The 27,259-nt window shown below is 39.6% G+C and overlaps 1 protein-coding gene across 4 annotated transcripts in view; it reads left to right on the top strand.

Annotated features, from left to right (window-relative positions):
* LOC149070966 (ankyrin repeat and fibronectin type-III domain-containing protein 1-like) overlaps window positions 1–27,259 on the top strand; it is a 310,181-nt gene that overhangs the window by 144,768 nt on the left and 138,154 nt on the right. Inside the window, exon 1 of one of the 4 annotated variants that reach the window (XM_089248736.1) lies at window positions 13,913–14,230. The exons of the other annotated variants lie outside the window; for them this stretch is intronic. Coding sequence (XP_089104862.1) covers window positions 13,957–14,230 — 274 coding nt within the window. The 5' untranslated portion in view covers window positions 13,913–13,956. Of the gene's footprint in view, window positions 1–13,912; window positions 14,231–27,259 lie in introns of those variants that run through there. 4 annotated transcript variants of the gene reach the window in all.

Genomic DNA, 27,259 nt, shown 5'->3' with positions numbered 1-27,259 from the left:
CAGTTCGGATTATGAAAAGTACCGTATTTTAACGTGTATAACAAGCCTCTTTTGGCCAAAGGTTGGGGCAAAAAATAGGAGGGGGGTTCTCATACATGTATAGTATTACAGGTAGTAACAAATTACCCACAAGTCCTTGCAATTAACGATGAGAGTGACTCTGATAATGAACTAGTTGATGCAGCTGATTGCGATATATTAGATGATAATGAGAAATTTAATGTGTGTGTGGTTCCCATGACGAATAAGAAATATCTTTTATGTATACAGTATCAGGGGCGTCGGAAGTGTTTCGAAACTGTGGGTGCTCGTCTTTAGTTTTATATCGGAAATTTTAATTTTTGGATCAATTCTGGGGGTGCTTGGATTCGTGTCACAAATTACCGTGAGTGCTCAAGCACCCACAGCACCCCCGGCTCCGACGCCACTGTACAGTATACAGAACGCATGGCATTTTACTGGTGAACCGTTGATCTTAGTGGCATACTTCCAATTAGAAAAAGTATCCAAATAACTTGTAGCACTCAGATATGTCATTCATGTTTCAAGGGGTTGTGTGTAGTTATTTATATTATATTAGTTGTATATCTTAAAATAAGAAAGGGGGAGGGGGGGTTATTTATGCACGAGTGATCTTTGTTGTTGGTGGCCCCAGATTCATACACAGGAAAATACGAGGGGATGGGGCCCTCCAAAACGATCAAACATTGGAATTATATATTATATTAAATATTATTGTAAAATTAAGATATCGGAAGGAAAAAACTTTTATATGCAGTCCTAACCAATTTCTATTTTTGCAAGATATACAGGAAACTGGATGTTATGTGAAGATGCTAATTTTTGAAAAGATGCTCGTTTTTTTAGAAAGAAAAATTTATCTCTGCCTCTACCGGGACTTGAACCAGGGACCCTCGTATACCGGACGAATGCTCTAATCACTAAGCTACAGAGGAGATAGTTTTTCTGCTTTTAGCGTATATACGCTGAACGGGACTGTACAATGGATAGTCTGGCACGACCAGCTAATAGCTCGTAGACGACAAAGGGCACCAGATGGCTATATTTTTATATCTCCACCTAACATCCAGTTTTCTGTATATCTTGCATTAACAAGTTGGGAGTGGCCATATCACATATACAATTTCTATTAAATAAAATACATTTTAAGGTTAGTAACTCAATTTCTGTTTAAGGGATTCTTTGTGCCCCCTCCATAGGTTGATCCTGTGTAAGTTCCTGAGTGGTTCGTGAGCGTTAGCCACCTCATCTCGCATATCCGGCTCACAGACAAAAAAAATTGTGCTCCCCTGCCACATTTCGTCTAAAATTCTGCATAGTTTCGGTTTCTTAAATGAATGTTTGTCCTCCTGAAAGACAATTCAAAAATATAAATCGCATTTACTTCAATAATATTTTTCATGTCGCATCATAAAAGAAAGGAAAAAAAAATACGGTTATAAAAAGAAGACTTATAGCGTCACTTGAATTATTTCCTCGCGTGGGAAGGATTCTCTCACAGAAAACGAAACAAGATGGCGATCGATGGACCCATCTCCATAAGAGAACATAATAAGATATCAAGAGCGAGGAAGTAGACATCATTCCTAGAGATTGGCTCATTCTTTTAGATGTTCGGCGCAAACAATAACTCGATCACTGCGAACACAAACACTGCATAAATAAATGAACCAACTTTTTCCCCCAAAAAAAGGATGTCCCGGAAAACAAAACAAACAAAAAGAAGAGCTAGGAGTGAGAAACCGGGTCATCACTTAAGTTTCCCACGATTGGCCATTCAAAAAAGGCGCCTGCGCTGATCCTTTTCCACTGACCGTATTGGCAATTTCCACCTTTGGCGACCAAGCCCCAGATTGACGATGGAATTTTTTTTTTGAATGTACAGAAAATCACAAAAATCAATTACACTATCACTGTATTTTGAAATTATCCAAGAAGTGAATCATAATCGACAGATGAATTCGCGGCGTTAATTACTGTAAGTTATGATAATTTTAAACTTTTTAACGTATGGTACATATACGAGTCTTCCAGACATATCTGTCCTACGAACAACCTCCCGAACACATTCCGCCATAGGATTATGTATTGTATCTATAGTCTCTAATCCGTTCCAGTCCCCACCCCGCTCTCAAGGGGCGATATCACAAACATCGAAAAATTCAAAGTGTATACACTTTTTCGAAAAAAAATTGCGTTGGAAGTTCGTTCACCTTAAAGGCGATCAAACTTGGCGCTTTCACTCGGCAACCCTGTAAGAAGATTCTTCTGAAATTCTTTTCTGGAGAGAGAATTCCTTTTTTTTTTTTTTAAGTATATATTCCAGAAAAGTGTATTTACGAAAGAGTTGGACAGTTGTTTAAGATAGTTTAAGGTTCAAGTCTCGCAAGTTATGGTCAACCGTTTGCGCTTGTCATCTTGTTTCTCTGCGTCGAGGGTTTCTCGGGACCCGTTGAAGCGACGGACGACAGCAAGGAAACGCCAAAGTGAGCGCCTAATTCAACTAATTACTTAAACTTTTTTGCCTCGGAGTGGTTCAAATTTTAATGATTAAATTTAATTTGTTTTCTAACTTGGGAATTTTGAAAATTCCAAATTTATTCCTCTCTCAGAATGTATTCACATCGATTGTTAAATCACTTTTCGTTCCACGGTGGAAATTTCTCTTTTGTTCCCATGAATTTTTATTAATGTTTTCTGAATTCAAATTAAGGAATATGAAGTTTTCCGAATTAAATTTCACATTGACTAAATAATACTACACGTATAACATAATCAAAAGAACCCCATTTAACTGATCTATCTTATTTACCTTGAATAGAAAATATTTCTCTAATAAATTCTTCTGTATTCAAATTGTGTTAAACATTTACAAATGATCTGTTAATGAATATTTTTTCCTCTTCATCTTAAAAAAAAAGTCGGAATTTCGATACAAATCCCCATTTCGTTTATTCCAATTTAAATGGATCTTGTTATAATTTATGAATTTTTGGTACAAGTACCGCGATTCCTGGTTTTTCTTTATGAAATTACTCAGTTTCAATTCAATAACTCGGTCTCTTGAATGCTCATATAAATATATTTATTTAACCCAATTACTATTCTGTTTCATCACTTCATGAAACAAGGCATTTTACTAAATTTAGTTTTAAGAACCTGGTTCATCAATTCAAAATTTTCATTTTATACAAAGGCCACAACATACCCAACGAGGCGACTGAAAAAAAGATGCCCATGGAAAAAAATGATACCAAATCCAAAATAAGAGCAATTATTACGAAAAAACTAATATGGCAGATACTAAAAACTAATAAAAACTAATGATTATAATATAAAAAAAATACACTGCCCATAGAAAAATTATGGTATTTTTTTGGACAAAATTTTCATTTTACTCCATGTACAGGAATTGGGGCCATAACTAGAGGGAGAGGCAGCTGCCCCGGGAGGTGAAATTTAGGGCGTGGCAATTTTAGGTGGGAACAAACAACACCGTTATAAAATTTTCAAATTTGTGGGAAAGTGGCAAAATAATGTTTGCCTCTGGCGACTGAATCATGTTTGTCCCGGGCGGCAAAAATCTTAGTTACGTCCCTGCTTCCAGTGATAATTTTCATTAAATTTTGTGACTTCCATTTCATTAAATTTTGTGACTTCCATTTCATTAAATTTTGTGACTTCCATTTCATTAAATTTTGTGACTTCCATTTCATTAAATTTTGTGACTTCCATTTCATTAAATTTTGTGACTTCCATTTCATTAAATTTTGTGACTTCCATTTCATTAAATTTTGTGACTTCCATTTCATTAAATTTTGTGACTTCCATTTCATTAAATTTTGTGACTTCCATTTCATTAAATTTTGTGACTTCCATTTCATTAAATTTTGTGACTTACAATACAATTTTGAATACAATTTTCACTGAATTTCGTGAATACAATTTTCACTGAATTTCGTGAATACAATTTTCACTGAATTTCGTGAATACAATTTTCACTGAATTTCGTGAATACAATTTTCACTGAATTTCGTAAGGTTAAATTTTCCTTCAGTTTTGCTAACCAGATTTTCAGTTTCGGACCAGATTTATATTTGATAACATAAATCATCATTAATTCACTTCTGAATTAATTTTCCTTTCAACATCATATCCATTATAGTTACATTCGAAATCGGGAAAAAAATTTATCATTTTTCAAAATCTGTAGCGCCATCTTCTGGACACGAAATGAGGGTTGAACTATTGGACGTGACGAAAACTTAAATTACTGCATCGTTTTGGAAACCAAACTTTTTTTTTCGCTAATTTTTTTCTGAATTCAACTTTTTATTTGGAACAAATGCAAATTTTTCCGATAATCACCAAATATGTATGTTAAATATTTATAATATTTAAAATTCGAGTTTTTTCCAACATTGTATAAAACTAACTATGAATAATTTCTATTTTCTTCAAATTGAAAAATTATCTATCGAATTTTCCTGAATGAATTTTTTTTCTAAATTCTAATTTCGCAAATTCAATTTCTTCGCAAGTTCCTATTTTTGTGACGCTCGTGTGACCCTCGATGAAAGCTCCTTTGTGAACATGTGTTCAAACTCAGACCATACCACTGACATAATGTGAATTCTTTTTTTTTTTCACTTGCAATAACTTTTTAAGTATCGTGCGGTTTCTTAAAATTTCGTACTTTTTCTGAGGGGTGCATACACAAAACAGAAATTAACTTTGTTTTAGTCTCCGTGTGTTGAAACTTTCAGCTGGTAAAATTTTTCAACCAACTTTGAAAAGTCATTTGCAAAAAGTTCCATGTATTCGAATGCCATTAATCATCGAGATATTAAAGATGAAAAATTATGCTTTGATGGTTTATAGCTGTGTTGGCATGTTTATATTAGCTTGAGAATCTCCATTTTTAAGGACTGTACACCTTGCCTATTGGTTATTTTATTAATATCTTATATATCGCGCCGGTAAAAGATAAATGTTTTTCATCGCTTAAAGCTTCAGATACTTCTCATCCCTCTTGGACAAAAGTATGAAAAGAAATTATTCAACCTTTTGAAGATCAATAACTGGAATGAAAATATATAACGTGTTGTAAAGAGAGAAGCAGAAAAAAATCTGCCAAAAAAAAATGCAGGAAACGTTATTAGTTAAGTGGTTCCCGTTTCACTAGTCGCATAAAAAACGCAAATGATGAGGTGGTTTCATAGTGAAACAAGTTGACTGGAAAACCTTTATTTTTATAATTATCAAGGTGCACAACTCTTGTTTACGCAATGACGATTACATTTTCTTCAGAATTTTGACTCTTTGAATTTAATTTACGTTTTACGCAATTTGTGAACCTCGCCCTTTATCATTGGCGATAAAGGCTGAAAACTTCCAAGTCGGATATCTCTGTAAATATTGCATTTATAAATATGGAACTTTTTGCAAATGTAGGTTCTACATTTCACTAATTAGAAATTTTAGCACACGGGGACTTTTTAAATGGTTACTTTTTTATGTATATGACCCCTCAGATAAAATATAACATTTTAAGAAAGTGCATGTCATTTGAAGTCTTTTTGTAACTGAAAATATACTTCTAAAGTCAACGATAGCGGAGATAATCCTGTGAACGAGCAATTTCAATCTCCCTGTATTGGAGTATTTCTAACCTGTGGTTCGCGAGTATTTCATTCTCGTGGGATCCACGGGATCTTTTTTTTTATTTACTGCACTGAATAAACGATCTGTGAAATTGTAATTTTTAGAGAGTGAGACTTCTTTTTCATAGCTCCAATACATCAAGGTAAGACCTAGATAAGGAAGGCAGGGTCGAGTCCCCAGCGTATCATAGAATTAGCAGAAATTCTTCGAAATATGGACTGGGTTGCCGTTTCGGTTAGTAAGTGTATCGTGGTAGCGCACTTGGCCCGGTTTGCAAGAGGACGTGGGTCCGACTCTCGTTGGACACGAGATGACTTTTTTTTTCCCGCGTTTACCTTGGCATAATATCAAGAAAAGTCTATTTCCGTGAAGTAAAAGTTACTTCAATTTTTTTCATATGTAAATTGTGAAGAAAAAAAATTTGGGCTTTTTTGGGGCCGAGACCACGTTGCATTGATCTCCACTACAGGGGTACCTCGATATCAGAAAAGAAATTGGGAAGCACTCCTATATTATATCTGTTGCTTTCACCACTCCCCAAAGGCGATTTCACCCATTTTGCGAAATATGATGCTCTAAGATGGCACTACAACTTTGGCAATTATGGCGTTTAAAATTTCGCAAAACAATCGATATGTGCGTAAAGTACTCCCACAAACATTGATACCAAAGGAAAAAGACGTTAGTTTATAAAGGTGTCTACTGGACCCCAGGATGGAAAATCAAATCTGTGGAGGAATGCCGGACACGTTGTCATGACGACTGGAGTTTGAAGAACGGGGGTTGGAGGGGGCGTTGCCTTGGAAACCTGTCACTTTTGTCTCTCGATAAATTGTTATTGCTCTCTTTCTTTCTCACAATTTTTCTTCTCATTTTTGCTTTTTTCCCCCATCATTATAACCTGAAAAAAAAATAATTTAGATTTTACGCTTCTTGCATACCTTTTTTTTCTGGATTCATTTCTATCAATGAATGATGGTAATAACACGCCTCCCCAACTCACAAGTAAAACAGCGTAACGTTTCCTCAACTTCTGGAACCCGAGGATCAGTGAAATGCATGCCCCCAACTATCATTCGGCTGGGCCCCCTGGGCTGAGATTTTTAGCTGATCTCCAATCCAGACTTTCAAGGTGGGCCTTTAGAGTGTATTACATGTATTTCGTGAAAAAAAAGGATGAGAATAGTCTCGAGCCCACGGAGTGGAGCCCTGTCTGGTTAGCCTCACCCTTGTGGGGTCATGGTGAAATGTCTGAAATAGTTTGGACCTGCTAACGTACATCACACGGATTTAGTACTTTATTTGAACGCTTGCGAAAATTCCCTTGCTCTCAAGGGTAGTTTTAGGGTTATTGGCACGCTCCTCTTAAAAGAGGCGCCAAATCAGGGCTAAAATGAAAAATAAGTACAGAAAAATTGGAACTTTTATTGAATGAAACGATTTGCAAAGAAAACAAATTTTTGATGGAAATCGGAAATTTTCAAATCATTGAGCTGTAAGCCCTGCATATCTGGGGTCGTTTTACTGATGCGGCTTATACGCCAAAGGAATGCCAAAACTATCTCGCTCACGGATGACAATTCTATCTTGAGCCGGCACGGCCTGGGTTCTTCTATACCCGGAGGCACAATTCCATTATGTACCTAGGTTTTAACATGGGATACGCTCATTGGCGAAGATCACAATGACGTCATTTAAGATCGAGGGAAATTCTAACTCCGAACCTTTCTCGTGACGTAGTAGCCGAAGAGCCGAACATTACCGATTCGGAGCTATGTCTGTTTCGTTTGGCAACTTATCGCCAAACACCAGGATTCATTAAAGATCACGAGATTATATTACAAAGATATAAAATTTTACAGCAATATAATATAATTATCATAATAATAATATACAATATAATATCACAACGCAAAAAAACATGCTTCCGACTACTTCATTAATAAATGCCACTGTAGGCCGAACTTCGATTATTAGATATATGTATTATTAAACGTTGCCATGAAGTATAGTGGCGCCAACCAACAGTCGCTGGGAAAACGCGCGCCAATAAATATGTCGCGCATGCGCATTACATTGAGTTCCGAAGTCACGATCGTGTGACGATTTAGTGACGTAATAGTGATCTTAGCCAATGAGGTACATCCCATGTTAAAAATCCTATGTACGGTATGGAATTACGCTAACCCGGAGCGTTGAAGAAGTGGCAAACCATTACGACGGGGTAACCAAGAATCGCGGAAACCAAAATAAACATTGTAAAAGTCATTGTTGAAGCCAACGAACCATCGTTTGCTGGACAGCTTTTTTTGGCCACTTAGGCCATTAGTCCAATTCTGAAATCTTTTGGAGGGTGATGAGAGGGCCTTATTCGGTTTTAGATATGTAAGATGTGGTAGGTTTATTTAAAAAAAATAAAAAATAAGATTATATCGCTGTAGGATGAAAGGGAATGAAACCGAGCTGTTCGAGCAAATAACTTTCGAATTAGCGCCAAGGTGTACGCGATCATTACAATAAGCTTAAACAGTATCTCAAGCCCTCAAGACAATTGGATTTTCACCAAACTATCTCTAGGTTTACTTCAAATTATCCTCAAATAATTTCAAAAAGAGATAAGTTGCAACAGAATATAGAAAGACTAGTAATATATTTATATCCCATACTTTTTGTTGGCCGGACTCCCTATACTGATGGTCATTGCACCACGGACCCTTTGTAATATCCGTTAATGCTCCGAGGACCCTATGTAGCGTCAGATTTAGACGCTCCCCAATAAAATGAAAAATTGGTTGTTTTTTATAATTTGCATATCATAAATTGAATAAATTACGATTTCAAATCACCAAATGCAATAGCAGTAAATAAAAATGATCCCGCCGACCCCTTCCAAAGTACTCATGGACCCCCCCCCCCCCACCCCCAACTCAAGCCATAATATACGCCTCCATATATTAAACCCATAGGTTCTTCCGCACCCATGAACCATTCCATCGCCCTTCGGCGGAAGGCTAATATTATCCACTTTGGGGAACTGTCTAGATTCTAGGGATATATACAAGTTCTGGTATAATACTTGTGATATAAGTTCGACAAGTGCAATCTTTTTTCTAAATTAGCGTGAAGTGTCATGTCATGTTAAAACTACTGTTTTTTTGTAATGTCACGGTGAAATTTTTTCAACGCGGAAGTTCCACATAAATGGGAAACCATTCACACCCGATCACCACTGGGATCGAACCCTGGTCTTCTCGCTCCGAAACCTCCAAATTCATTCTGTAAATCACACAAATCCAAATGAAAGCAAAGATTCATCAAGAAACTTTTCAGGTGACGTCAAGCAAACACGCCACTGCCGCGGCTGTGAGTGGCGTCGACGTCACCGATTCAGAGTTGTGACGTCCAACCAAGAAGTCAGCGTTAGAAATTCGTAAGTGGGAAAAAAATAATGTGCGTTAACGAAGGTACCAAATAAAATACGTATTCAAAAGGAATTTTTCAATTATGTACGAATATTTCTTTTATCATTAATTTACCTCCAGAATCGCGTTTTGTTGCGACGCAGAATCTCGTATCCGTGACACGTCACGCATTCAATTAATAGAAAAATATATTTCCCTTTTTTGTCCTTCAAGCGTCTCGGTCCGAAATTCTTACACGAGAAATGAATTCTTTCAACTTTAATGAGAGGCGGAATTTTCTTTTCCCGCTGAAGAAATGGAATACTTGAAATCGGAGCGTTTGAATCGCTTCGATGAAAATCTCAATCGATTCAAGAAAAGATGATTTTAACACGATTTATTCATTCATTTATTTATTAGTGCTTCTGATAAGAGAAAGAGAATGTCTCGATCGCGCGCGAGTCTAAGAGAGAGTGCAAATTCTAAGCGAATAATAATAACTTCAATTTTTCCATGGCATAAGTTTCATGTTATTCGTATATGTACTGATGCAATCTTGGCTTCATGTAAATGAATCGATAGGAAAGGTTTTTTCTGATCGACTGAATGGACGAGAACAATTTTTTATTGCCTTCCAAATTAGTAAAAAGTCCAAAGTAACAAATACGTCTTATAACGAGAATCTCGCTATTACGAGTAATTTGAAAGTAATTGTAAAAGAGATGTCAGTGTTAAGAATACAAAAATATTCGTTTATAGCTAGTCACCGTATATACTCGTGTATAAGCCGACGCCCAAAAATCAGCAAATTTTAGGGGGGGGGGGCATTTGCACATTTTCATGCAATAAACGGTACAATGCAAACTACTTCCAAATTTCTGATCCACTTCTCCTGATTCTCCGAGCTCTACATCGAAAGCCAATAAGGTGTGGCGTCTTCGTTTTCATCTTGAACAGTGCTGTCATCACCGTCGTCACTTTCTTTCAAAAAGGATGTCGCCTTCAGTTCCATCCATCGCGTTACTGATACAACACTTTTTACAGAATTTTATGATTTCTTTGGAAACAGAATTCCACGCCTCGTGGACCCACTGTCAATCTTTGGAACTCATGTTCATTCGGTCCATAAATTCCTTAAATAATCTTCAAAAGGCTTGTTTATGCTCTCATGAAAAGGCTGTGAAATCAACGTTAGTTCACCGAGAATCAAAGCCAACGACGCTTTTGATTTCTTTGCTTTAACGTCGTCGGTTCCGTGGGGTTTGAACATAGCTACAAAATTCACTCTACCGATTAGTAACACCGTCTATAGCATCTAGAATTTATATATTATTTATATTTATATTAATTATTATTTTATATTTATTTACTCAATATTGCTTGGCCGAGGCCTATACAAGGGGAATGCGGTAATGAAGTTTAACAGAAGGGACGATTCTTATAATTATTGTACTAATTATAATAAGCTTCTAATTAATATCCTTATCAAGTAGCCTTAACGCCGTCTAAAGAAGTCCAATGACGTCACGGATCTTCAAACTAGCTGTGGAGGCTATAGTAGCAAAATGATTTGATAAAGCGAGGTCACACTATGTAAATATATTTATACAGTGCAATTTTCTTTTGTATATATTTTATCCATCGTGACTGGCCGGAGTATAAGCCGACCCCCCCCCCCCAAAAAAAAAAATAAGGAATGAATTTTTCACCAGAAAACTTTCTTATACACGAGTAGATATTGTATTTTTGTGGGAAAATCGGAACACATTCGCTATAACGATAACAGAAATTCTCGAAAAGCGTCTCTCCCTTTCTTTAAGAATGGACTGGAAAAAGAGTAGCTTTTTTTTCAATCTCTTCACTCTATTCATAGGTGTTTATGAATATGTCTATATCTCCCATAAATAAATGATCACATGCTGTATCTTGATGGTTTCATAGGGGGGTGAACATATTTTATCTGTAATTGTGTTAGTTGGGCTGTTGGGCAGGTGAAGGCACCACCTCTAGTTTTGACATCATAGTTGATTCCCTTGAAAAATCTTTTCTCTCTCTCTCCTTTCTTGGAGAGAGAAAGGGGGAAACTATAGACACACAAGGGAAAACAGGTATTAATCATTTTCTCAGTCTTAAATGTTATTAGACACTTGGTGCAACGAATACTCTAGTTGAAGAAACTGCTGCATTCCACAAAGTACAAAATTTTGTTATACAATCACCACTGTGTATATGCATAACCTGTTGACTCTAGCTGCATTATTTCAGTAAAAGTAGTTCAAAATTAAAAAAAATAAAATTACATTCCCCCATTTATGTGTTTCTACAGTACAAAAAACTAAAATTCGTTTATAACTAGAAGTCCGTTATAACGACAATTTTCCCCCTAATTGTGAACTGTCATTATAACGTAATATGTGTGATCTGGTAAAGGACGACGACGCTATTATTCGAGCTCTTTTTTTTCTTTTTTGAGAAAATGAGAATCTCATTACAACGACGATGGACACAACATATCAAAAATACGTTTATTTTAATATCAGATTCTCTGTCAATCTGAAAGACAGATGGCAGCAAAAACATATGTACCCACTCCCGGACTGCAACCACTAAGGCCCCTTTCACACGGAGCGGATGCGGACGTGGGTCCGCATACCCTTAGACGAGCACTGAAGATGCGGACGAATCACCCGCACCTTTAGTTCGAAATTCGTGCATAAAAACTGTTTCTATGCAATTTTTGTAATTTTTCTCCTTCACCCCTGATTCAGTGGCCATAGGCAGCCTAGAGGCATTCTTTGGTGGTTTAATCTAGAGCCACATAGAATATGGGAATAAAGATGTCTTCATTCCGATCCTCACAAGTAGTTGATGGGAGAAAATGTCTTCGAATATTTTCAAAATATTTTGAAAAAGAAAAAATCCGTCTTTTCGGAAAAATATGGAAGAAAAATGATTTTTCCAAAAACATCCAATGTTCGAAAAATCAAATCCAAAAACATCCAAAACATTCGATGTTCCAAAAAAAAGAAAAAAAAATTCAGGAGATATCAAAGAATTTGCAAGTAGTAACAAAGGGGAGGGGTAGAGACTTTCAAAATGCCTGTGCTTAGAAATATTCACATCACAATTCTGTCTTAGGCCGGGATTACACTATAAAAGTTCGTTTATAAAACTTGAAAAATGCAACCTATAGGCGGATCAGTTAAGTTCTCTCGAATGTAACATGTGTTTATTGGTTACATTTTTCAAGTTTTATAAAATAACTTTCATAAACCTTTTATAGTGAAATCCCATCCTTAGATTAGTCATTTTTGAAATATAAAATTTCATTTTTTAAGTTTATAGATTGAATATCGAGTAAAATATACTTGTAGGTATCGGGGGAACCACCAAAAATATTCCAGTGCTAGGGTCTTCAAACGACTTAATCCGGCCCTGAGTGAACACCGTACGTGGATAACGTTGTTTAATAAAATTATTTTTTTAAAGTTTAAAAAAATTAAGTTAAAAAATTTTAAACAATAACAAATATTTAAAATAATATTTCAGATATTTATATTTTTAAATAATTTTAAAAATTTTAAAAAGAAATAAAAATTTTTAAATTAAATTTAAAAGTTATTAAAGTATTTAGTCAATTAAATATTCGTAATGAACAGAACGGCTTATAATTTTGGTCCCATCAGTGGCCATTGTTGGCAGGTTTTATTGTATAAAATTGTGAAATATGGACAAAAGGCAGTTGAAGTTGCTATATCTCCATCTCAGAAGGAAACGGAGGGATAGACGTATGTAGGTACATTATATTAATGAGCAGGGACCATCATATGGTGTTTCTAAGGGTATTTATGGCCAAATAATTAAAAAAATTCCGTGAAAAATCACCTTCAAAAAGTAGCCAAAGATGCGGATGAATTCGCTCTGCATCCGCATCGTCTGAATAGCTCCAAATGAACCTATTGTAAAACTTCTATGTGCGGATGCGGAGCCCGCACTTGGGTTTCGACACATGCGGACGACGTCCGGACCCGCATGAACATTTCCTAGGTGCGGAGATTTTTCGGCTCGTCTGAAAGGCGCAGTATATTCCAATTGTTAAAATTTCTTCCGGACCCGCGTCCGCTCCGTGTGAAAGGCCTCTTAAACATTTTAATTTTTTCTTTCGCATACTATTTTCCCGCAGTTGAAGACGAGGGTTGTGCGGGAGGGTGAAGAGCCACTCCCATTCAAGGCATACGAATGTTATCAACGGAGAGAATTTCCATTCAGATTCAACGAGTGGTGACGATCGTTACGTACCAATTAATTACACGAAATCTTAATGGAGAGGAATGAGAAATTAATTTCTCTCCAAAAATATGGAGTATCTTTTCAAAGTTAAAATAATAATCCTTGTCGTCTCAAAAGACTTTCTTTTCTATTTTTACGGTCCTTTAACTAGAGAGAGGCAGAGAAGACCTCGCTCAATACCTTGAATGAGCGCACCTTCGCGAGAGTAACAATCTCGTTTGCACATGGAAGCGACGATGTTTTGAAGCACTTCCCGACCATTAGAGTCAACATGCGGCTCTATGCAAATGAAACGCAAAAAAAGCAGGGTAAAGAGGGGAAGTACAAATGATTATAAGAGTGTAGCCCCGGTCGTCATGGCAACGCGTGGGCCGCCGACAGCGGCGCACTCACATGGCGCAGGTAGTAAGTAAGCCCGAGCCATTCCCCAACTTACATTGATCTCAAAGCGAGCCTCGCATTCATTCCAGTTAGTAAGTTGGTCTGTTATACACCACGGAAGGACCGTTCCACGCGCGTGCTTTATATTAATTCCAGCTTTGTGTGTGTGTATAGATGCGATTGTGTTCCTCAGCATAAGATGTTGGCAAGAGGCGGTGGAAGCGGAAGACGCGACAGTAGCCCGGGCCGGTTAGCCTCGGCCTTGCCGTCTATGTGGAAAAAAATGAAATTCCGCTGGTCCCCAAACCGGGTCCGTTCCGTGGACAGTGGTTTCCAACACGGTGGGTCGTCGCCGGACTCCCTGGCCGTGGCTCAGCAGCATCCCGCTCAATATCAAAGCCCGCAGCACGTTCTGAAGAGTCCGAGGGAACGTCCGAGAAGTTTGTCCTGTCAGCTGCCGGGACCTCCTCTGCGTGAGTCTTTTATCCGAGTCCGTGTTTTTTACGCACACTATCTATATTCGTACTTTTTTTTTACTTTACTGAGTATTCACAATTCTGGTCTCTCGCCGCAGAGGTAATCTTCACTATATTCTTATTTTCTAAGATTCAGGCGTGAGTAGCCAGTCCTCGAAACGGGATCACGTCTTTCATTTCGACTGAAATCGCTTGTAAAAGCCACAGCTTGAATTCCATCAATTAAAAGACGCATCATTTGAAAAATGCGGATCTTTATTTAACACCCGGAGCGGATACAGAGGGAAGGGTGATCACCCTCCCTTCAGTGAAAAAAATTATGTTATTGGCGCAAGTGGGACGGTGGAGCTGGACATTCGTCCCCCTCCACGTTCGAAGTGACTCTTATCCGCTTATGCCCGGAGCCAGGAAAACAAAGTGGGAAATCATCTCCTTCCCAACTTCCCTTCAAGGGGACATTTTCTGCTCTTCTCTTTCTTTTCTAAATTTCTGCACCCCCGTCCACTGCTATTTTCCTGCCCGCTTCTGCCGCATTGCACTTTTCCGAAATTTCACCCCCTCCCCCTCGCGACGATGCCTGTTTCTGAATACCTAACCTGCCCTCTGCCTTTATCCTGAATTTCTGCCTCAGCCTTTATTCTGAATTTTTACGCCCCTCCCTCGCCTTTAGTCTAACCTAATTTCTCACCTATGAATCCCTGCCCTTGTTCTGAATTTCGAACTACTGGTATGATCATAGTGCACACGTGTTTCCGAGAGTGGGTGTGACTTATTCACGCCGGGAGGGTGAACATAGTGCAAGCCGATTTTCAGCTGCTGTATATTTTTTTTTAATCGTCAAACCGGCGGGAGAAACAAAAGCGAAAAAAAAAGTTAATTTAAAGAAATGAAAAGTGTTTTACGATTTTTTCTCAGGGTTGCCAATAAATTATCTAGAAAAATTGTTAACTCATAAAGCAAGGGTTGCCAAATTCTTTCTGTTCAAGGGCCAACATGATGGTCGGGTGCACATGGCGGTGTATAAGCCGCACCAGTAAAGTGAGAGAGGCTCGAAAGCTCGCACATATGTACACGCCCTAAGTACTTATAATATAGCAAAACACGAGCAATTTAGTCGTTAACTTTTACACTGTGGGCATTGGAATTCCCTTTCATCTTCAGACATATTTCATTGTTTATCTGGTTGCGTTCCCAGCCACATGTAATGCATCAAAAATTTGTTTCTTCTGTAAATTAATTCCATCAAATCTATTCATAGTTTTAATTTCTCTTACAAATGAAACATTTCTTATCTTTTTCTTTTTCAATTATTATTTTGGTGAAATAGCAATTTTTCAAACGAGGTGGCGGAAAAATAAGCAAAAAAAAAAAAATAAAAATTGCTCATGTGCCCCAAGCTATATGTGTGTTTCAAAAGGCAACATGGTTTTTAGCTAATTATTTTCGTCACTAACAATAATGAATGCAGAGGCATACGCAGAGGGGAGACACAGAAGCCCATGAGCGCTCCCCACAAGCCGATCAAAGATTGGAAAGAAAAATCAAAATTTCGGTGAAAAAATTTAAATATCGAAGAAAAATAATTTCTGTCAATTTAAATGCCATTTGAAGGGTGGTAACTCAAATTTCTCGGGAAAATTTTTTTTGTGACACCTCCAAAGTTTGATCCTGCGTACGCCCCTGAATGTATGCAAGTTGGTTTCTGCTGTTGGAACGAGAATATCTCAAATGATTGTCACAAATTTGATTTAACACCTTCTAATGTTAATTAATTAATTTGATAATTTAATTTTACATTGTTAGAAGCCAGCTGTTGGTCACCCCTGCCAAAAAGCGGGAAGGATGGATAGAGCGAGAGAGAGGGAGAAATAATAAATTTCAACATCTACTCTGGGCTCAGTAAACTCGCCTCGGGAAGAGGTTCAGTTAAATATATACATAAATAATATAAGTTAATGTTTATTTATCCGTTAAATTAATAACATTTATAGTTAATAATCAACCAGTTTGGGGGAATCTGAAACATGTCCAATTCACTGTAGAGTTGGCATGGTTACCTAAACACCCAATATAGTACTATAATTTACAACTGTTTATAATTATATCATAATATTTTGATTAACCAATAAAAAGAATTTATGTGTGGTCATCTTTATCGTCATCTTTTCCCCTAACTGCTGAGGTTGAATGGTGCTTTCGATATTTTCAAATTTACCAAAGTGCCAAATTTGAAATTCAAAAGAAAATTGACAAATATATCAACGTGTTAATCAATTAAACAGTATCTTCTATTGCTCACAATCTTAGTTCGACACACACGGAATCTGTAACCACCTCACAGCCGGTTCGCGCAAAGCGGCGACCCACTATGCAAATGGACGGAGCGTTTCCCATTCGGATTGATCCGATCGCTGGAAACACCAAGAAATTTTTCCCGTTAATCGTCCAAAACTTGAAGACTAAAAAAGTTTAAATTCAGGTTTTTAACCAATCGGAGACGGCGTGGATTTCCAGAACCGGAAGCACGCGCATACTAGTTCGTACCCTACCACTTTCATTCTAAATTCCTGACTTTTGAAACTCTTCCTTTGCCTTCATTCTGAATCCGTCGCCCCCCAACCCCGCCGCTCCACCTTAATTTCTGCTCGCTCCCCTCCCTAGCTTTTTCTTTAATTTCTGCCCGAACTTTGAAATTTCTGACCGTTTGTCATTGAGTAACACCTTTTTATATACAGCCTAGTTTTCCCAAACTGCAGCCCAGCCACCCCCCACATAGAAAGAGGGCAAGCAAGGCTCCAGCCTGAGGGACCGAGATGAATCTCCATCTGTAAGGTTGAGGGGACTGCGATGGCCGGCAATTGTTTGAACTCTGCTGAGTGAGCCCCAAAAAAAGTGATTGCAGGACGGTATACCAGATTCTCGATTTCTTCATTCACTGGAAGATTATAAGATTACCAATTATATATATTATATTGCTAATTATATAATCTGTAAAAAAAAAATTCCCAGTGGACAGTTCGATATCTCCATAAAGAAAAGTGGCGTGTGCGGTCTTTCAGATTTAGGGATGAATATCATTATTTTCTCGTTTTTTACTCCATAAATCTACTATAGAAGGACCCCCCCCCCCCCCGGCCAACGATGACAGCTGTAGGATGTAGGAGCCATTCAGAGACGGGGCTCCTCATTCGGAAATACTTTCACGGTGTCCATTTCAATCCAATCTATATCCTCGACCCTCTCTGATCATTCCAGCAGCTGCAGTGAGAGGATGATATCGTTCACTTTAGTCCAGGGACTTTCACTTTTTTTTATCCCGTGCCCCCCCCCCCCCAATGGACCATATCCAGGGCCCCATATACTGATCCAGAAGAGGGGGAAAGAATGACCATTCCTCCCTCTCGAGTGCCGAATCATAGGAAAAATGGGTCTGTGTAAAATACAAGACGATCCAATGAACCTAAATAATAAACACATCACCATGAATCCGCGCCTACCCTGGGATCTTAAGAGTATTTACCCCACAAGAAGGAACTCTAATTATGTGTGTGTGTGTGTATATATATATATATATATATAAAAAACCGTCTCGCCCTCATGGGTCCGCGAGCAAAGTGATGTTCTGGGCCTCATACTTAGCTGGAATGTATGCTCAGCTTATATACATATTTGCGTACTTACCCCCCCCCCCCCATGGCTATGGGTCATATCCGCATGGGCACTTGGGTTAAAGTTCTGCTGAATTCTGAAACTAGTCGCATTTCTTCCCAACATAGTTCACTTGAAAATTTCTTCACAGCTCTCTGCTCTTCGGTTTACGGAAATTTCGGCCCCGACACGTTTTGCCACAGGCACATTTCGCCCCGGAAAGCGAGGAAGATTATATTCGAAAATATAATCTTGAGTAATTTATTTCACTCCTGTCGAAAATTTTAAGGGCTATTTTTTAATATGTGAGAAATAACTCTTCTACAAAAAATTGAAATTTGAAGTAGTATTTTCATATGACATGAATGTCGCTCCCCACTTGTTAATACAAGATATACAGGATGTACTGGATGTTGTGAAGATATTTATTATTTGAGATGTTAATTTTTTAAGGAAGGAAAAAACTCATCTCTGCCTCTACCGGGAGTCGAACCCGGGTCCCTTGATTGCCGGACGAGTGCTCTGACCACTAAACTACAGAGGAGATATAGATTTTCCTTCGCTAGAGCGTATATGTGCCGAACGGAACCGTGCAATGGACGGTGAACCTATCAGCCAATAGCTCATGGACGACGAGCCACCAGATGGCTATATATATATGACATGAATTTTGCTCTCCACTTGTTAATACAAGATACAACATCCAGTCTTCTGTATATCTTGTATTAACAAGTGGAAAGCGACATTCATGTCATAGCCCTCTGGTGGCTCGTCGTCCATGAGCTATTAACTGATCGGTTTCACCGTCCATTGCACGGTTCCGTTCGGCATATATACGCTCTAGCGAAGGAAAATCTCTATCTCCTCTGTAGCTTAGTGGTCAGAGCACTCGTCCGGCAATCGAGGGACCCGGGTTCGACTCCCGGTAGAGGCAGAGATGAGTTTTTTCCTTCCTTAAAAAATTAACATCTCAAATAATAAATATCTTCACAACATCCAGTCTTCTGTATATCTAGTATTTTCATTCCTGAACAAAATTTGGAGGAGTAAAACTGAATTTTGATGCGGGAATCGCGTTTAGATGCATACAGGCAAACACTGCCCTCACCGTGTGAGTGACGAAGTTAGTGACCGTATGATTGGACAAGTGAGTGACCACATGAGTGAACAATTGAAGATTGAGTGACCATATTAGAGACCAAGTGAGTGGTCACTCATTGGGCAAAACATTCGACCAAGCACTTGGTCAATCATGCTTGATCACTAAAACGGTCACTCATTCAATCACTTACTCATACGGTCACTCACAAAATCACTTGATCACTCATACGGTCACTCACAAAATCACTTGATCACTCATACGATCACTCACAAAATCACTTGATCACTCATACTGTCACTCACAAAACCACTTGATCACTCACAGTCAGCCACTTACTTAGTCACTCATACGGTCAGGACAAGCGAAATGTCGAGTGAAATTTCCAGGGGGCGAGACGTACCGGGGAGAAATTTCCGGATCTCACGCCCCCCCTTCACTTGTCGTGGCTCTCCTTTTATGTGACTTTCACACCCGTGCCCCCCCCCCCCATCAGAATATTCCAGGACCACAAGGTGGAGCGGCCATCCGGCCCAGGTTAAGAATCACTGCTTTAGGCAACACTGATATACAGTGAGTTTCTAAAAGGACGAGTCCCATTAGACATACATATTCAGTTGACCTCCGTAGATGCAGGGGGTGCTGTAAAACCGGTTTTCTAGCTACTCTTTTCGAAAAATCAAGTGACGTCACCCGATTCCTCACGCGACCGTCTCCCGTTGGAACACTGAATAAAATTACTGTTTTTTGATAATTTTTTTTGCATAGTTCTAATCCACAAAACGCTATCATTTTTTGAGAGTAGATGCCACAAATACCGCTAATTATCAAAATATATTTTCTTTATTTTTTTTAAAGTTTTTTTATTTTTGACAGATTTTTTTTTCGACCCATGTATGCAATGTTAAATCAATGGGAAGTATGCACGTTTGTAAAATCGAAAAGGGAAACGGAAAGGGAATTATCAGAATGGGGGAAAATATTTTCCCCATAAATGATGGCCTTTTGATGTTCAACGTTCAGTGGGAATATATTAATTGGAATAAATTTTCATCTTTTTTTTATAACTCGGCCTTACATTCAGAGCCGCAACTAGGGGAGAGCAGGCGGATTTGGTCTGGGGAGGGGGCAAATTTCACCCTTTCACCTCTCCTTCAATCAAGATTACAAGCAGGACCGCAACTAGATGCTTGGTCACCCAGGGCAAGTGCGCATTTTAGCGCCCCCTTGTAATATTGAAGGACAGGTTTGGGAAGAAAATTTGCTCCCCCTCTGGTCCAGCGCCCTGGGCCATGGCCCCCACATCCTGGAGTGGGGCCCCTAGGCTGGAATCTTTTGCAGGCCCCCTCGACCAGACTTTCACGGGCCCTTTTATGATGGATTTATAGCGTGAAAAACAAAAAATAATGAAAATCGTCCCGGGGCCCCAGGGCTGGAGCCTTGCCAGCCCACCCCTTGTGGGGGCATGCCCTGGGCACGACACCCACCTGCCCCCCCCCCCCCTAGTTGCGACCCTGATTACAAGGGAGCGCCAGAATATGTACTTGCTTGGCTGACCAAGCATCGGTTGCGGCTCTGATTTCCGCATGGGGAAGTGAAGCATTTGCCGTGGGACAGGACCGCAAATAGATGCTTGGTCAGTCGGAGCAAGCAAGTATTTTGGCGTCCCCTTGTAATGTCGAAAGAAAGGTCAGAGTATAAAATTTAGCCCAGGATCCGGAGCACCAGACCCACCCGTTCCCCTCCCGTTTACGGCCCTGCCTACTAGCTCCAACATTTAAACAACATGCGTTCACTGATTAACAAAACGTCTTTGATCCAGGTCACGGATAACCCCCCCATGTCTGATTTGGGCTCCGACATAGATGTTCAAACTCTTAGGTTTGCGGGCCATATGACAATGAAAACAGGGATAAAATTAATTTCAAAATGTTTAATTGATGCTCGAATAATTTCTGCATAGTTACTACTGCATCACAATCATTAGTGCATCATATAATATAATTCGATTTCGCATACGTGTTACCCAGGCGTGTACTTTTTAGCTGCTGGCCACAAACTCTCTCTGATACAATTATCGTGTTGTAAGCACTAGGTACTTTCTTAACAACACTTTTTCGCGAGCCGTATGGAATCTCTTGTCATTCCACCACTATGGGTGGGGGACTGGTAGTCCCATATATACGGGACTCTAGCCCTTATGTGGGTGGGGCAGTGGTTGTTGCATTGTATATTTATTAATTATGGGGAGGGTGCTCAGCCCCTTTGTAAAATTTATTAGGGAGGGGGTCGAACTGCCTCAACCCCAGGTTCCAGTGCCTATGGCCCGGGGGCAGGACCGGATTTAGTCATTCAGCGGCCCGGTGCAAGAACAGTTTTGCTGTCCTGGTGATAGGGGTTGGGCCCAGAGGTTAACTAATCTTTGCTCTATAAATGCACCGAAATTTCTTTTAGGGGCGTGGGAGGGTCTTCGAATTTGGATCCGTAAAAAACATTTCCGAGGAGGAGGCCCCAGTAAGTAGGGCCGTTCTAGCGCATGGGCAGTGCAGGTGGTTACAAAGCTTCACGTTCACGAGAAATATGTAAAACAATATAATGTCTAACAGGGCTGCAACTGGGGGAAGGGGTGCAGGCGGATCTGGTGCCCCGGGCGCGGTGCTAGAGGGGGCGCAAATTTCACTCTTTAATCTCTCCTTCAACATTATGAGGGGGCGCCAAAATGCATGCTTGCCCTGGCTGACCAAGCATCTAGTTGCGACCCTGAACTGGCGCTTTAAGTCTGATAGGGTGAGTCCTTTGCACCGAGGGCTCATCACAGTGGCATGGCCAATTTATGGGAAAGGCAGACCGGGCTGTAGGGGCTTTAGTTATCGGTCTTATGTTTATAAATATATAAAAATATAAAATTTCTTGAATTTCAACCAAGAAAGCCAGATAAAAATCTTAGTCTGGGGGGGTCCTTTCAAAAATTAAGGCCCCCATCCAAGGATGTGGGGTGCTGCAGATTCACTACCATATGTGTGTGTGTGTCTTTTAATAAATCGACGTATTTTTCATCAATGGATTCAATAAAATTTCAAGTTTTGCAGCGGCCTAATTTCGGCCATGGGGACCGGAAGTTGTGCACGCTAGGTTTAACCAAACGTATTATAAAGCAGGGTTCTTCAAAAAATGCACCAGAAGCGATATATGTGTATACATATATTGAGTATAAGTTCTTTGTCCCCCCCCCCCAGAAAATATTGAAATGACGGGCCTCCCACCCCTATCAGAAAAAAAATGAAACCCAGCCCTTGAGAAAATATTGCGTACGCCTATGTATAGTAATAAGACAATTTTCAATAAAAGTATCAGCAGAATATCAGAATATTTGCGGTACAAATAGCAATGGCATCTCAAGATGATGTGGCTCACCATTCGGGAATCACAGCCCCCCGTCTCACTGTCTTCAATATAATCCCTAACATATCTCGCGGCACTGCCGTACTCAGCGAGAAGAGCAGAGTCGTCCTAAGAGCAATCTTGGGGTCCCCGGAAAAATTGAATTTTTAAGACCTCCCTACCTAACTAGAAATGGTTACACAGTGCCGCAACTAGATGATTGGTCAGTCGGGACAAGCACGCATTTTAGTGCCTCCTTTTAATATTGAAGTAGAGGTTAAAGGCATGGGAGGAGATGCGTGGGGGGCAATGCCCACCCCCCCCCCCCCAGCATCAGAGGTGGAGTTGACTGATCTAATGTATATATGAATTGGCATCATCATCATCGTGTCCCCCCCCCCCCAGACTTCCAAGTCAATCTCCCCCTATGGTTAAGGGTTGAAATTTGCACCCCTTCTGGTTCAGCGTCCAGGGCACCAGACATGACTGCTTCCCCCTCCTTGCGGCTCCGTGATTGCTTACCAATTTGCATGCTTATTCTCGAACGATATCTCATTATCATGTGGGCCACCTCTGCGTGAGACTCCCAGGCCGTGTCCGGGTGGGCCCATGCGTTAAGTCTACACTAGGAAAGAGCGCGATTACTTTTTTTAATGCAGTTAAAAAACGAACGAAAACCCCTTCCTCTTGTTATTGCCCCATACCCACGGTTCCGTGGCATCCTGTTTGGGAATCAATTTCACTACATTATAACTGTTTAAACAAGTTCCGGTGTGGGCGAGTTCAAAATAACGATGATGATAATAATAATAATAATAAATAATAAATAAATAACTAGTAATAAATAATAATAATTAATAGTAATTAATAATAACTGTTATTACCAAGAAATTTTTTTTAATTTAACCAAAATTATTAAACACTTTCAAATGTATCTAATATTTTTCTTTCCCTGTATGTTTTTTTCTCCGTAAAGACGCGTTCCTGATAATTTCCCTCTCATGGTTTCTAGAATTTCCCTCTCGTGGAAGAGAGAAGCTGCTTCCATTGACTTAACATTGCATACATGAGTTGGGAAAAAAATTCATTAAAAATCAAATAAATTTTTTAAAAATAAAAAAAAAATATCTTGACAATAAACGGTTTTTTTGGCATCCGCTCAAAAAAAATGATGAAGTTCTGAGCGTAAAGACTATGCGAAAAAATTCATTAAAAACCAACAATTTTACATTATGCTCCCGTTTGAGTGGGTCATATGAGGAATCGGGTGACGTCAAAACCAGTTTCATTCTGAAGCGCGCGCTTGCTAATACTTAACCTTATATATTCCAGAAACCTTGCGTAGATGCACCGACGGAAGCTTGTTGTTGCGCGCAAATACTCTTATTCGACTACCTCTCTCTCTCGATACCTTTCCCAGTTCAACGATTCTGTGATGAATCGGCTGACAATGATGGATCGCAGTGAACGACCCTCCAAGCGAATGTGATAGATACATCAGCGCGCATGAATCAACCCCCTTCCAGATGAATCGTCGTACTCTCAACGAGATAGCCAAGATGGCGTAGGCGCCGCTTTTCAATGAGTTAATTCGAGGATACAAGGAACGTCAATATGGTAATTACCATCGGTAGGAATCGTTTCCCTGCCTGCAGTTACGAAAATCTTTTTCCGAATGCCTTCCTCAGTTTTTTCCGTTGTTTAGGGCAGTAGTTCTCAAATTTTTGTCACTTGCGGCTCCCACAAAAGTCGTTTGGTAGACATTTTCTCTCATAAAAGACGCATTTAATCAATATCTCCAGCTCGCTACGACAACCCTGCTCTAGGAACCGCGACGCACACTTTAAGAAATGCAAGGGATTTAGAAAAAATTCACAGCCACGCAATTCACCGATAGGAAAAATCACCGTTAAAAAAATTTAGTAACAACTTATCACTAGTGAGTTAGTGGCTGAATGAATTATAAAGTGAGTAAATTTTGGATCGAGTGAGTCGCCAAAGGAGTTGGCAAATAAGCTAATGACTGACTATATGAGTGAGACGGGTAAGTTCGTAACCACATGAGTGACCATTTTATTCACCGAGTAAGTGAGTGATCGAGTTGGTAGTGAGTGATTGAATGACCCGATGAGTGAGTGACCAAGTGAATGAGTGATTTAACGAACCAGAGTGACCATATGATTAATCAAGCGAGTGGGCAGTATGAATGACAGAGTGAGTGAGCGACTGAATGAGTGACCGTATGATTGTGACTCACTCGATCTCATTTGCTTACCTGTTCCCTCTCTAACTCCCTGACTCACTTGGGGATTCAATTACCTGCTCATCCACTCACTCACCATGTCACTTTGTCGATGAATTTTTTCACACGAAGTCGGCTTTATTTACAAGTTGTAGCTGTAAAGGCAGGCGCGCGTGGCCAAACACGATTCTTCCATTTGTCACTAATAACAAAAACAAATACTCTAATGTTTTTGTGGCTGCGATTCTAGGAATCATTCTCGGAAGGGGGGGTTGGAGGGTGTGGCGAATCTCATATGGGTCACTCCCAGCCTTCTTTTAGCAGAACCGTAAACACTAACTCGCGTAGTCAGTAATGACCATAAAAGTGAATCCTATCTAGATAAGTCTGATGAAAATTTCTGGCTTTCTTCAATACTTTTTATTGTAGCTACTTTCCTGAGCTCTCAAATATAGGCTCGCAAAATATACATACGGCCATAGGCGCACGCAGAATTTTATCGGGGGTTTTCAGATATTTTTCCTTCTGGGGGGGGGGGGTGTACGTTTTTTCCTGCAAACTAAACACTATAATATTGGCTTGTGGGGGTTAGAACCCCAAAACCCCTCTTTGCGTACGCAAATGCATACGGAGTGGAACGGTAGATACGTAGACGTGCCTACCGTTCCACTCCGTCACTCACTGGTGACGAATTTTCCTACCGATGATTTTTCCTATCGGTGAATTTTCCGTAAATCACAATATCATAGCTTGAAATGCGATGGAATGGTTCAGAGGCGGTAAAAGTAACAGGTATACATAGTAACAGGATCTTATGGGTCGACTTGAAATAAAATGACAAAAAATAATTTGTCTGGATGAAGGGTGGGGGGGGGGCGGGGTTTGTAGCATTGTCCCTGCAAGGGAGGGGCTGATAGGTCTACAGCAATGGGACCAGAGTCGATTTTCATCATTTTTTTTCTTTTTTCACGAAATAAATTCACTGGAGGTGCGCCCATTGAAAATCTCAGTCTAGGGACCCTGTTTGAGGATGTGAAGACCATGGGCGGTAGACCAGAAAATTTAGAAAATTGTGGTTCAGATAGATCCCTAAGCTACAATTGAAATATGGTAATTTTGTGTAATATTAATTATGCGCTGTTTGTGTCGTATTTTGTGTTATGTCGAGTTTTTCGTGATGTAGCGCTATCTGTGGGTGAAATTTTAAATTTTCTGATTTATCAAGGGGGAAACTACTCTGACAAGTTTTTCAGTCCATACCTCTGTTTTATGTCAATGGAGTGATATTTTTTTAAAATTAATTTCCAAAATGTGTCATTGATTTTTCGCCCACCCTGTACATACGCGACACGATGAGTTAACCGTTTATGAACAATCTAATGTACATAACTACATGCTCCAGGTTCACGAAACTATTCGATAAAAAAAAATCGACTCTTCAAGTGACGTTATTTCGTATTAAATAATCATTGAAAAATAATCAGCTTTTTGCTTTTTTTCATTTTGAAATCCGATCTCAATCACGATTCATTTGAATTCGCTCTCCAGAAAGACGATGAGAAATCGACTCAGTCGATGTCGAATGTTCTAGACCTGGTGAAACGCGGGTGGGTACTGTGGTGCTCACCCAAACGAAACGCCTAATAATGCTTGTTGTTGATTATACTACAGAGGTTTCGAGAATCAAACTGGAAGCCCATTCAAAACTTCAAATCATACCAGTCTGAATTGAAACAACTGTTAGAATATGATTGGTTGCTCTTTTTTTCGAATTTACGGAAAATTCACCGATAGGTTCGACCGATGGAGGGAGTGGCCATATGAATGATCAGGTGAGCAACCGAGTCAGTGAATAAACGTATGAGAGAACGATTGAGGGACCATCTAAGTGGACCGGTGAATGGGTGAGTGAGTGATTGAACGAGTTGCTTACTTGCACGCTCATTTGCTCACCAGCTCACTCATTAGGTCATATGCTCATTCGCTCTTAACTATCTAAAACACTCAGCATACATATTTACTTACTTACACCTGAAAACCATAGTATCAGGTCTCATTATATATGCCCCCTATGGACCATCCCCCCCCCCCCCATGTCTGCCCTTGCAGTGCAGACTTCATAGTTCTTTGTGGATAGTTCTTTGCTGGATTAACCTTTAAGCAAAATAAGCACGTGCTTGGGACATCGGGAGAAAAGGGGGAGCGCCATGAAAAATTATTAAACAGAGTGCATTTTCTTTTAAATGTAACTTTTATCCTCCATCATCAACCATCCGGTGGAAAATCCTAAACTTTTAAGAGCACTTGATGGTACAATTGAGGATTTTTATCTAAAGGTTGACCAGAGGACCGCAACTGAAGGAGAGCGTGAGGGGGAAGGGTCAGGTAGCCTTGACGCTGGACCTGAAGGAACGCCGAGTTCACCCTTTTTCGTTAAAAATTACAGGGGGAGGGGGACATCAAAATGGATACAGATCCTCAAGCGACTGAGTAAATTCCCGAGCCGTCTGAAAAGCCTCATGGTCCCCCGGCAAAACAAATTTTTTTAAGCTTCCCCCCCCCCCCCCTCGAATACCTAGCTGTAAATACCTGCCTAAAATTTTTTTACTTAGTTACAAAATTTCAACCAGATGAAATTGTCACGAGGCCTCCCCAG

This window comes from Pholcus phalangioides, unplaced genomic scaffold (genome assembly GCF_987345545.1).
Source record: "Pholcus phalangioides strain wild (caught in Gottingen) unplaced genomic scaffold, Ppha-v1.0 ptg000020l_1, whole genome shotgun sequence".
NCBI classification, from domain to species: domain Eukaryota; kingdom Metazoa; phylum Arthropoda; class Arachnida; order Araneae; family Pholcidae; genus Pholcus; species Pholcus phalangioides.
Note: the sequence above shows the minus strand (reverse complement) of the source record. Positions and strands in the feature narration are given on the sequence as shown.